The sequence below is a fragment of the Furipterus horrens genome, unplaced genomic scaffold (assembly GCF_987537825.1).
Source record: "Furipterus horrens unplaced genomic scaffold, mFurHor1.1.pri manual_scaffold_4, whole genome shotgun sequence".
NCBI classification, from domain to species: Eukaryota; Metazoa; Chordata; class Mammalia; order Chiroptera; family Furipteridae; genus Furipterus; species Furipterus horrens.
In genome coordinates, this window is record NW_028327174.1 from 158454005 (window position 1) to 158465025 (window position 11021).

The window sequence follows — 11021 nt, forward strand, 5'->3', positions numbered from 1 at the left end:
TGCCTCGTGTACATACTTAATTATTTACAGATGAAAACAGGCATTACCACAACACTAACTATACTCATTTATATATTAAAGAAAACACAAGTTTCATACATCACAGAAAACCTTCCATTATAACACAGAAGTGATATTACCAGACAAGCATCAGTGAAGTATACTGCCTCTTCTAGTTGTTATTTGTACAATGCTGTAAATAATGCAGCCCATGCAATACACCCAACACTAGAGTCCTACACCCAAGTACAATTAATATGTTAAAGCAGCCCTCTGCAAGTGGTGCTGGATACCACTAAGTCTACTGCAGCCATGTTGGTTATGATTTTCCATGCAGAAGGGTAAAGTTACATTAAGAACTGAAGTCTTTAAAAAAGCTTTAAACATTCTTTCTTGAACCAAAACATTCAACAAAAGATGCACATGAAAAATTAACTGTTGAAATACCTTTTTGCAACTTAAAAATTCAGATGCATGTTATTCAATAGAGCTGCTGTATATGAAAACCAATTGTAGTTTTAATTTCTTCTTGTAAACAAATTAACCCCAGTGCAGTTCTGTGCTACACAGTTTTAGCAATGATAGTAATGCAGACATCTTCTGGTGCAGCCAGCACAATAAGCTTCAATGGTAGCTCAAGGCCCTGTTGCTTGATGGTTTTAACTCTTATGACAACCAGTTGTTATGTTTACCTTTCACATAATGTCATATTTGACAGCTTTTAGACCAATTAGCCAGGCTTATATATGGCATCAAACACTGGTTTCATGGGAAGGTCTGATCCTCTTTTCGCCTTCTTCCTGCTTCCAAAGAACATGTGGAAATTAACAAGGTGAAGTTTAATTATGATGGAAGTAGACTGCCAGTCCTTTTCTGGTGTACCATTTTTTAAGAAAAATACAGGCACATAACACTAGCCAAAGATTATACCTTGATTACATTCCCAAAAGGCAGATACGCTGCAAACATGCAGAGATTTCATGTAGTTTGTTTGGCACATGGGAACTAAATTTTGTCCCTAGTATCTGTGTAATTCAATTTGATGTGCAGATTTGCATCCAATTTTATTCAAGGGAGGGCATATACATTTTGTAGGGCTGTATCTATCCAATTCTGCCTGTAACAAACACTCAAACATCCTAAAATACCAATTATAAGACAGACAAGTATAAAGTAAAACTCTGGAGAACATCAAAGGAAAATGGCCATGCATCTGCTCTTTAATGTTTTCCTACGATATATTAAAATAAAAACAAAGTTTCAGTCTCTTCACAAGTAGTAATTTATATTCTCTGGATTTTTTCAGCCACAACAACTGGATTCTCTTTTCTGATTTTTGCTGCAGCTTCTGCTTTGTAATCATATGGACAGTTGTGCTTGTCAGAGTAACGGTGAAGTCCACAAAACAAATTTCCACATCGGCAGTCAAACCCTGTACATGCAAGAGGAAGTAAGAGTCACTTGGGAACTTGTAGCAAATTAAAAAGGAGGAAAAAATAATGAAAACGCCTTCCTCACTATAGGAAAGGTACCAGATTTCCACAATTCTTTTCAACATGAAAGACAAAAGTCTTGTCACTTCAAATTGTTAAAGAGCTTTTAAACCACCTCTGACATGATAAATTCAATTAACTATCCTTCCATAAGCTCCTATAAATATCACACAGCGTAGAAATTACACAGGCTCTGGAGCCAGATTTAAATTCCCTCCTACCATATGTTAACTGGGTAACGTTTCAAGTGAAAACTAGGGAGAGACCACAATAAAGGTCTGAGATTTAAAGGAAACAAAAAGCATCTACAATATTTTGTGTCTGGCTCAAAGTAGGCATTTACTATTTAGTTCAGCTACCTTTTTACCCAGGAAAACAAAGGAAACAATGAACAAAATTAATGAATTTTTATCAATCCAAAAAAGGAAAGTTAACTCACAAGGCCTGAAGTTAATTAAGAGTTTCATGTGATTAGGGAGACAAATGGAAATAAAACTAGACTTTCTATTCCTGAAAGCTGAGCATTTTATTATAAGACAACCAACCCCTTATGAAGCGACCAGGAGCTCCTTGTTGAACCCTAGCTGTAAAATATACTGTCTAATGTGCTCTGTAATACCTGTAAGGCCAACTTTCTTTCTGCACATAAAACACCTGTTCTTCTTTGGTTTGGGTAACTCAGGAGCTTTTTCTTCACTTTGAGAAGTACTGGGCTGAGAAATTGATGAACTGGGCTGAGTGACAACTGAAAAATAAGGGTACAAATTAGTAATTTGTTAGGAGTTCACTGGTTGCCAATTAACCAATTATCTAAGTTGAAAAAACAAACAAGCAATCCCTGAAGTCTTAGTAAAATGTTTAAGAAGCTTTTTTTAAAACCATGTACTTAAATAGGATCTTTTACTTCTACATTGGAACTTTCATATCTAAGAAATTTCTGGCCAATCCACATACTACTACTACTTGTTCCTCTAAATTTTGTACAATTATCACTCCACTCAAATTCCTTTAAATTCATTCTTAACAACTAGTACTGAAAAACAAAATCCCAATTCTGAAAGATTTTGAAGGCTTGAGAGATGTTAGTCACATGCTCAGTTTTTCCATATTGCAATTGCCTACATTTAAACATCTTAATTAGGCCTGCTCAAAGTCATCACTACTCAGTAAATAAAGCTGACAACTTCCAAGGTACTTGACTGCAAAGTCATTTTGATTTTATACTTACAGGAAAAAAAAAACCTGTGTAGATAAAACTAGCATATTTTGACAAGTAAACCCCAAATCATTAATCTCTAACTTCAGATCCTGTAATTTCACAATGATTATTTTGCCATTTTAACAAGTGCTTGACTTCTTATGCAGAAAACCTCTAACTTTTATTAAAAAGTTCCTTGTGAAAGATTAGCAAACACTGTTTTTAGGATAATATAAGTACTTGTGAAATCTTGATTTTAGACTGTTAAGAATTTCATAGGTAAAACAAGAATTTGATTTACATTAAAAAAGTCCACTTTTCTACCTAAAAGGGCTTTAAGTTTTAGTTCACATATCATATCAACATAATTTATCAATATGAAGGTAAAAATTGTAGATTCTTGGGTTAAGGCCTACATTACCACTAGTTATTTAAAAAAGAAACCAAATTTAATTCTACTTTTATAAAATTCAATTACACCAGAAGCACTGTAAACTGAGTTTTAATATTAATCCAAACACCAAAAATAGCAAATTAACATATGCAATGCTATAATTACAGCCTAAACAATAAGCCAGCAACAATGCTATTAGCATAAATCCAAACTCTAGTCACAAGGCAAATCAGTTTAGTGACAATTTACTCAAAAATTCTCCCCAAATTTGTAACTCATTTGTATTAGAGATTAATAAATAGCCTAATACTAAACTAACAAAATATTCCACCTATTACTTATTCCTAATAATTTACTATGACAACATCAACATAATCTTTCCTGATGGTATAAGAATAGTTTTGGGGAGAAGGGTGATGGCCATTTCCTTGGCCACACCTAAAAACTGAACAGTGGTTCTTAAGACATACAGTTAAGAAGGGGGAATAAGAAAAGAAAAATGATATAGAAAAAGGCAAAGAAATGGCAAACTACAGAATTATTACTAAAGAAAAAGTAAAATGCGGAGACTAGCTACAGATTTCACCAAAGAGTACTGTTCCAAGGCCAGACTAATTTTATGTTTCAAAACCAAAAAAGCCCCACATACAATAATTTGGTCAGGTTTTGCAGAAGGATGGAACTCATTTCAAAATACCAAAGATGGATTCACTTGCCCAAGTTACATATTTTCACTTTAACTTTACCACATAAACTTATGATATTATGTGATGTTAGAAAAAGCAAGCCTCCAAAGCAGATTATATCCACTGACACTATTTCCTCACAATAAAGGTTTATATTGTGTTCGGTCAGCACTACCAGAAAATAATGAATTTATCAAAAATGAACTATGTGCACTATAAAATACACAGGCCTGGCACAAGTAATTCAAACAAGTCAATCTTCTGGCACGTTAGAATACTTGTGGTTGTGCTATGTAAATTAAGCACCAACTCAAAGTCACTATCTAATGAAAACCCAAAATGCCTTTCCATACTGAGTTTTAAACTCTCACAAAGTATGGGATCCTACACTTAAACCTGTAAGTGTCTTGTGTTTATCGTTCTTTTGATTGAATATTTTCTACAATACTGACAATATCAGGACTAATTATTACTTTTGATTTAAAAATTCTTCATACCTTTGAAATTTAATCTCTTCTGTTTATGAACAATACCTTCTCTAATGATTTAGATACCTTTAAAATATGACAGTAAACCACTTTTAAAGTTCATTAAATTCTTAATACTTCTGGTCTCCAGATTATAAACTGCTGATTTATTGGTATGGGGGATGGTGGGAGGTGGGCAGAGAAGAAAGAAGAGAGTAGAATGACTATCTTACACTCTCTCAAGAGAGTGGTTCTGGCTTGGCCTGTATTTAATAACTCTCTCCATCTTTCATCCTTCAATGGGAAGGAACAAATTCCCCCCACCAACCCTTTCTCATACTACCAAGTCCAGAACTAAACTAGTATTAAACAAAAAGCATACCTGGCTCTGACACCTCTGTTTTCGGGGTAGTTATTTTGTCCTCTCTTGAAATGCTCATTTCTGTCATTTGCTGAGTTACAGGCAAGGCAGCCACAGGTACATTTCTATTTGAGTTCAAGCAAACATTTTTAAAGATGTTAAGGGTACTTCTTTGTGAGATAATAAGTTGTCAGTTCAACTTTAAATTATATAGTATTTCCAACATGATCAAATGGAACTACATAATCTAAAAATTTACAAGGATACTGGATGCTCAGCAAAGATGGTTGAGAATAAAGAAAGCAATTTGATAAATGTCTCATTAGTTCAAGGCTGCATATTTGTATAGATCACATTATTTTATCATAGCCAACTAGAATTTTTAGCTGTTTCTGTAGTGTTTAAGGGCAAAAGGGGGCAGTTTTGCCAAAATGCCTTGCATGGCATTACACTATAGTCTGCAGAGCCTCACTCCCTACAATCTCTAAGCCTCAATTACAAGGAAATAAAAGAACAGCATTCTCAACACAGCATCCTTGGAGGTGTTATGGTGTGTTATAATACTATACATCTTTACTGAATGACCTACATTATCATATATTAAGATACTGAAATCCCTGACTATGTAACCCATGCAGAGCCAAGGGCATCCGATAAACTAATACACTTATTATACATGAACATTCACAATTATAATAGTATGTATAGCAGAGATATCTTTATTTTCTCCTTGTATTATAAAAACTCTGAAAAGTTCAATCTTACCTTGATTTTTCAGATGTGCTGCCAGCAGCACCTTCACAGTTGTTTAAACTAGCGTCTGCTCTTTGTACAGATGCAGAATCTGAGGTAGGGCTGTTGGAACCACTAGCTGTCCCTATTTTAAAAAAATGATTTGTAAGAAACAAAGCAATACTACACTCAGTATCAAGACTATAAGTAGCAAACACTTGCATTTAATTAGGTTAGTGATTTAAGCATTTTCACTATGCTGCAGAACCCTACACTTGAGTATCCAAACAAAAATATATTAAAGTCATATCCAGTGAATAAAGTATGAAACAAAAACCTCAAAAAATAAAATGAAAAAGCTAGAAGACTTGTAGATAGTCATTTATTCCTGATGTAGTCATGCCAAGTACTTGGGCTGTTGTTTTAATTTCAAGCTTTTCTCAGGTCTTCTCTTTTTGGGCTTTCAGCATTGATTCTCAGTCTTAGGCCCCAATTCTTGGCTCTATGTTTTCTGTTCACCAGTTCTTCAAATGAGTTTTTCCTTGGAAACAACTTACCCATTGGGCTCATTCTGCCACTATTCTGCTGCCTCTGAAGATGTTCTTTGTAGCAAACAGAACACATTCCATTTGTCCTAGGATTCCCATAAAAGCCACATCCTGTACTACACAGCATGGGCCCTGGGGTCTGGTTAGTCTCCTGAGCCATATTTTTCAGCTATAAAAAAAACAAAAAACAAAAACAGAACTTTAGAAACTAGTATGTAACCAAAATAAAATCACTAAATTAGTAAAATGGTCCGCAATGTACCTTTGTTATTCTAAACACCAAGTCTATTTCTAACAAAGGCCCAAATTGTGTCAATCATTTAAAAACCCGGGCCAAAAAATTATGAATATTTTGCTGCTTTTGTAAAACAAAGGACATGAAAAAGTTTTATTTCAGCTTAATAAATAACGCCCTATAATGATTTCACATTCTTTAGGACAAAAAAATATTCTACCATTAAACATTAAAATGTATTTCATCTGTCACTGTTGCTTTTTGCTTGTTCCTGAAAAGGTCACTCTGGCTGTTATCTAACTTTATGTTTAAAATCAATTTAGGCAATTGATATCTCCTGATCATTGGTTAAAAATATATTAAATGGAACTTGCAAATGGGAAAAAGTACAAATCTTAATTACTATTTATTTTTTAGAGAAAAATATTGATCTGTTCCACTTATTTATGTATTGTTTTGTTTTGTTTCTTAATCCTCACCTGAGGACATTTTTTTCATTGTTTAGAGAGAGAAGGGAGAGAGAAACTTCAATATGAGACAGAAATACTGATTAGCTGCCTCCCGACACCCAGACCAGGGAATCACGTGTTCCCAGTCCACTGACTGAATCTACAAACCTCTACATTACCAGGACGATGCTCCAATTAACCAAGCCACACCAGCCAGGGACATTGGTTGATTCTTATATGTGCCCTAACTAGGAATTGAACATGCAACATAAGTGTGCTGGGACAACACTCTGGCCAGGCCTAATTAATGACTCTTGAGATCTACTAGTTCTTTAAACTAGCTGTATATTAGATATAGCTCTAAAGCTTTCTTAAAACAAACATACTTGGGCTCGATTAGTAATTCAACAATTCTGCTACAAGGCAGAGGTAGGGCATCTGTTCTTTTAGAATGTTGCAAGATCTTCACATAGTAGACTGAAAAGAGAGCTGGTAGATCATCTAGCCTTTCCTGTGTTGCCTTGGAACCAATTAAGTGAAGCTCTTTAAAAATTTAGGGGGTCAGCTGCTTATGCTTTTATGTTCTACATTTAGGTGTGAAATCTGAGGCTGAGTACTTTAAAATTCAGAGCTTAGAATCATGCATCGCACAAATTATCACCCATAGATTTATCAGTCAAAGGATGTCTTAAAACCACCACTTGTCTTCCTCATACCAGAAAATTAAAACTTTTCAAGCTTAATTTCAATCTAGCAAAGTAAAGCAATGTAAATACACAATGTTTAGTAATGGTTAATGTTTAATGCTAAGTTACCAAAAACAAAAACAAAAAGCTTTATACAGCAAGCATACCCTTACTTTTCCACAAGCCTTGTTAAAATTAGCACAAATAATAGTAATCTTTTGCTAAATTTAGTAAATTTTCCTTTAGGTTAAAGAGAAAATTCACACTATTTAAAAAATGTGGGTTTCCACAACACCTGAAAATATGTATGAACGTAGAAAAAGTAAACTTGAGAACATTTTATCAAAGAAAGAGCATATGCTCTAACTTGTCACTGTCATTTAAATGTACCTTACTGTTGATGAGATTACTTACGATTTATTAAGTTATGAACATTTCAAATAAGTGCAGCAAAGTACTTCAAGCTACAGTTTATCTTCTAGAATTTTAATTTTTTTCTAATTACCACTTCTAGAATACACTCGTTAGTGATTATTAAAAACAGTATCAAAATTAGCAATTTTTAGTAACAAAATTGTTTTTAAAAAGGGTGGAAGAGGACTAACCAATTCTGACCTGACAGAATCATAACAACCATTCCCAATTAAATAATAGTAACCTTTACTTCTGTTAGCAAAAATGACACTTACTGTCAAGCTCGAAAATACTTCAAGCCCATCCAGCTTGTATGGAGTGACCAAGATCCACAACTTACTTCAAACAATAGTACTAACTTAGTTGACACTGTCTCTTTAAATAGTAAGTGGAATTTAGCTGACTCATTTTGGAGCAGAGCAGTGTAAACATTTCAACATCACTTAGGAAGTTTATTAATAAACACTTTCAGCTGGGTTTTTTAATTTTTGAGCATAATATGTGCAAAAAGTGCTCCAAATAAAAACTACATTTATTTGCACGCCACTACGCAAAGTCTGTGAATCTTTACCCTAAACAAAAACTTGGGCCATTTCTTGAACCCAGCTTTAAGAATTACGCTAGAGCTCACGCTTTCTATACTAACTTTCAGTGTCATTGAACAGGGACAGTGGCTTTAAAAGCAAACCGGTCTAAATTTGAGCCAACCAATATTAATATTTGTTGATCTGATTCTTAAAATCTTTTGTTTTGTGTAAAATAAAATGGGGGGATCTCATCCAATGATTTCACCCACTTCAACATGCAAAACATACCACCTTTTCTTCTTCAGAAAACACGTCTACCTTCAATTCACTATAAATAAACTTCAACTTAGAGACACCAAAACATTAGTCTTCTACACGGCTTCTCAGCGTGTAGATTGCCCCCCACCCCACCCCAGAAAGCCAGCTTTTAAATGCCATCACATGTGCCCAGCTTGCTTTAGTATTTCTCAGAAGCTTAGATCACATGGGCGGGCTCTTCAGCCTGTCACAAGGCTGCAATGTGACAGGCTGAGCTGGATGGAGGCTCTCACATAAAGCCTAGTCAACAGGGGCCTCTGAAATCAGCTTCTATTTATATCTCAGAGCCTCCCAACTCCTACACAACCCCAAAAACTAGGATGCAGCATTCATACATCTAATATAACGAGAGCTAAACAAAGATGCCATTAATTCTGCTACAGTTTTTTCTAAGTAGGGAGGATTAGAGAACAATCTCAAATCAATCTAGAAGATGCAAGCATCATTAATCACTCAGGAAGCTAAAATGGTCAGGCTTGTTTGTTAAAAAAAAAAAGAAAAGAAAACAAGCACAGTAGAGAGCATCAAGGCAGAAAGCATCTTCACGTTTAGGGGCAATTTACTCTTTTTGGAAGGAAGCGGGAAGCCTGCCATTAGGTAATGTGGTTCCTTCCTACTTGGCTATATTTTAGAAAAATACAGTACCATTACTAGTATCTTTAAAGTTGCTAGAAACTTGGGCATTCATGTGTCAGCTCTATTACGTATAGGTGAAATGTTTATTTTTAGAGTTTTGGTTTCCTCTAATCCATAGCTTAACAAAAACAAAAAAAAAACAAAAACCTGGGTATGCGACTGAAAACCTCTCCCCCCTCAAATTAAAAAAAAAAAAAAAGGTGTTTAAAACCCATGGAATTTAGTTCTTTCAGGTGCATACAACATTAATAGATGTTGTGTGCACCTGGAGTTGATACCTTAGTTCCAGCCTCTAGTCTACCTCCGACTAAGCCAGTGACCTTGGGCAAGTCCTCACTCTCCGTAGTTTCCTCTTTGCCAAATGGAGTAAACTAGTGTGATTTTAAAGGGCTCTTTTCCGGGTTTAATATCGGGCCTGAGAGTCAGAAAATAGGGGAGAACTACTACAAATCCCTTTTAAATAAATATTTTTTAAAAAAGCTTAAAAGATAAAATTGCAGTATTTTTCTAATTCAGTTTCGAAACCCCGCTTTTTAAAAGTGAGTTTAAAATGAAATTTTAAAATTGAATTTTGAATTTTTGAAGGCTGTAAATCACTTGGATGCGTGGTTTAGAAACGGGCTCTGTAACCTATTACTTTACACTTGCATGTCCTTATTCTCAGCAGGGGGCATTCAACAATGAGGATAAGCCGGGCCTTTTCCAGAACACAGCTCCAAGGAGGGCTTGGAAAGGAAGCAGAGAATTTCAGTTCACCAGCCTCAATGCACGGAACAAAGGGGAAGGTGCTTCATTTCCTTCAGGAAAGGTATCTTGGGCGAAAACGCAACGACGGTGGGAACACTAAACACGACCACAGACAATCCCCCCTCACCCACATACCAGAGGATTTTATAACAAGTTCGGGTCCCACTGGTCCCCCGCCCCCCGCCAGGCACAGGCCCCGCTCCGGAAAGCCCGACAAGGCCTTCAAAAACTACTGAGTCATGCAGGACAGCAGCTCCGCAGGACAGGCCGGCCCCTCACCCGATGGGCCCCGCAGCGATCCCCGGCCGGAACGGCTCCCCTGAGGAGGCGGAGAGCTGGGGGCTGAGGCGAGCGGGGGCCGGGGGCGCGCCCGCCGACACCGCCTCTTTGTCTCGCTGGGTCGGGCTGCCCACGACAGGCGCCGCCGCCGAGGGCGCCCGGAACCCCAAACCCCGCAGGCCGCACGCGGGTATTGTTCCCGACTAAGCGTGTGCGAGTGTGAGGCGGGGGCGCACGGAGTCGAGCCCCCAGGGCCACGACGAAGGACTACGCCTCCGTCTTTGTGCTTCCTGAGCTGGCGGGCGGGCTCCCCTCCACCCGCCGCCACCATCCTGGACCCACTCGGGCCTGATCGGAGTTCTGTGGCGTTCCGACCGCCGCAGGCCCACCCCCTGCCTGGCACGAGCAGCCGGGCGCCCTCCCCCACCACCCCACCACTCACCCTGCGTGAGCCGGAGTGCAGGAGCCCGGCTTGCGCGCGACGCCGGCGCTGTGGGGCCCGGCCGAAGCCTCCGAGATGGGCGAGCCGAACGCCCTGGAACCGCCGCCACGGGCCAGGAGCGAGCAGGAGCCGCAGGCGGAGGTGGCGCTACCGCCGCCGCGGGGTCCTTTTGTTCCTGCAGTAGCGCCGAGCGTGGCCGGGACACGCCGGAGCTTGGGAAGTGGGTGGAGGGAAGGGGGGAGGGGGAGTAAAGGGGGAGGCGGAGAGACGACCGGAGGCCGCGGCTGCTAACGCGGCTCCCTCCGCTCGCCAGTCGTCGCCTCACGCCTCCACCGGCCGCGGCTAGGGCTGATTATGGTGACGAGCGGCGCGCGCGCAGCGAGAACTGGGCACCACGAGGGCCCGCTGA

General features: G+C 38.4%; 1 protein-coding gene across 2 annotated transcripts; it reads right to left on the minus strand.

The window, feature by feature from the left end:
* Positions 1-1197: 1197 nt before the first annotated feature.
* ZFAND5 (zinc finger AN1-type containing 5) lies at positions 1198-10755 on the minus strand. 2 transcript variants are annotated; one of them, XM_090274177.1, is made up of 6 exons: positions 10613-10755; positions 5889-6048; positions 5365-5476; positions 4621-4724; positions 2113-2238; positions 1198-1432 (listed from the first exon to the last, which is right to left on the minus strand). In XM_090274177.1, the coding sequence occupies exons 2-6, from the start codon at positions 6037-6039 to the stop codon at positions 1284-1286; spliced, it is 642 nt and encodes a 213-aa protein (XP_090130303.1). In that variant the 5' UTR covers positions 6040-6048; positions 10613-10755; the 3' UTR covers positions 1198-1283. The 2 variants fall into 2 exon arrangements, with proteins under 2 accessions (XP_090130303.1, XP_090130302.1); XM_090274176.1 differs by lacking the exon at positions 10613-10755 and adding an exon at positions 7939-7995.
* Positions 10756-11021: the final 266 nt, after the last annotated feature.

Excerpts from the sequence above, each read along its gene's own strand:
- ZFAND5 (XM_090274177.1), bottom strand. The coding sequence starts at position 6,039 with ATGGCTCAGGAGACTAACCAGACCCCAGGGCCCATGCTGTGTAGTACA. Across the intron at positions 2,239-4,620 it reads AACAGAGGTGTCAGAGCCAG|TTGTCACTCAGCCCAGTTCA; the intron begins GTATGCTTTTTG and ends CTTATTTTTCAG. Across the intron at positions 1,433-2,112 it reads AAAGAAAGTTGGCCTTACAG|GGTTTGACTGCCGATGTGGA; the intron begins GTATTACAGAGC and ends TTGCATGTACAG.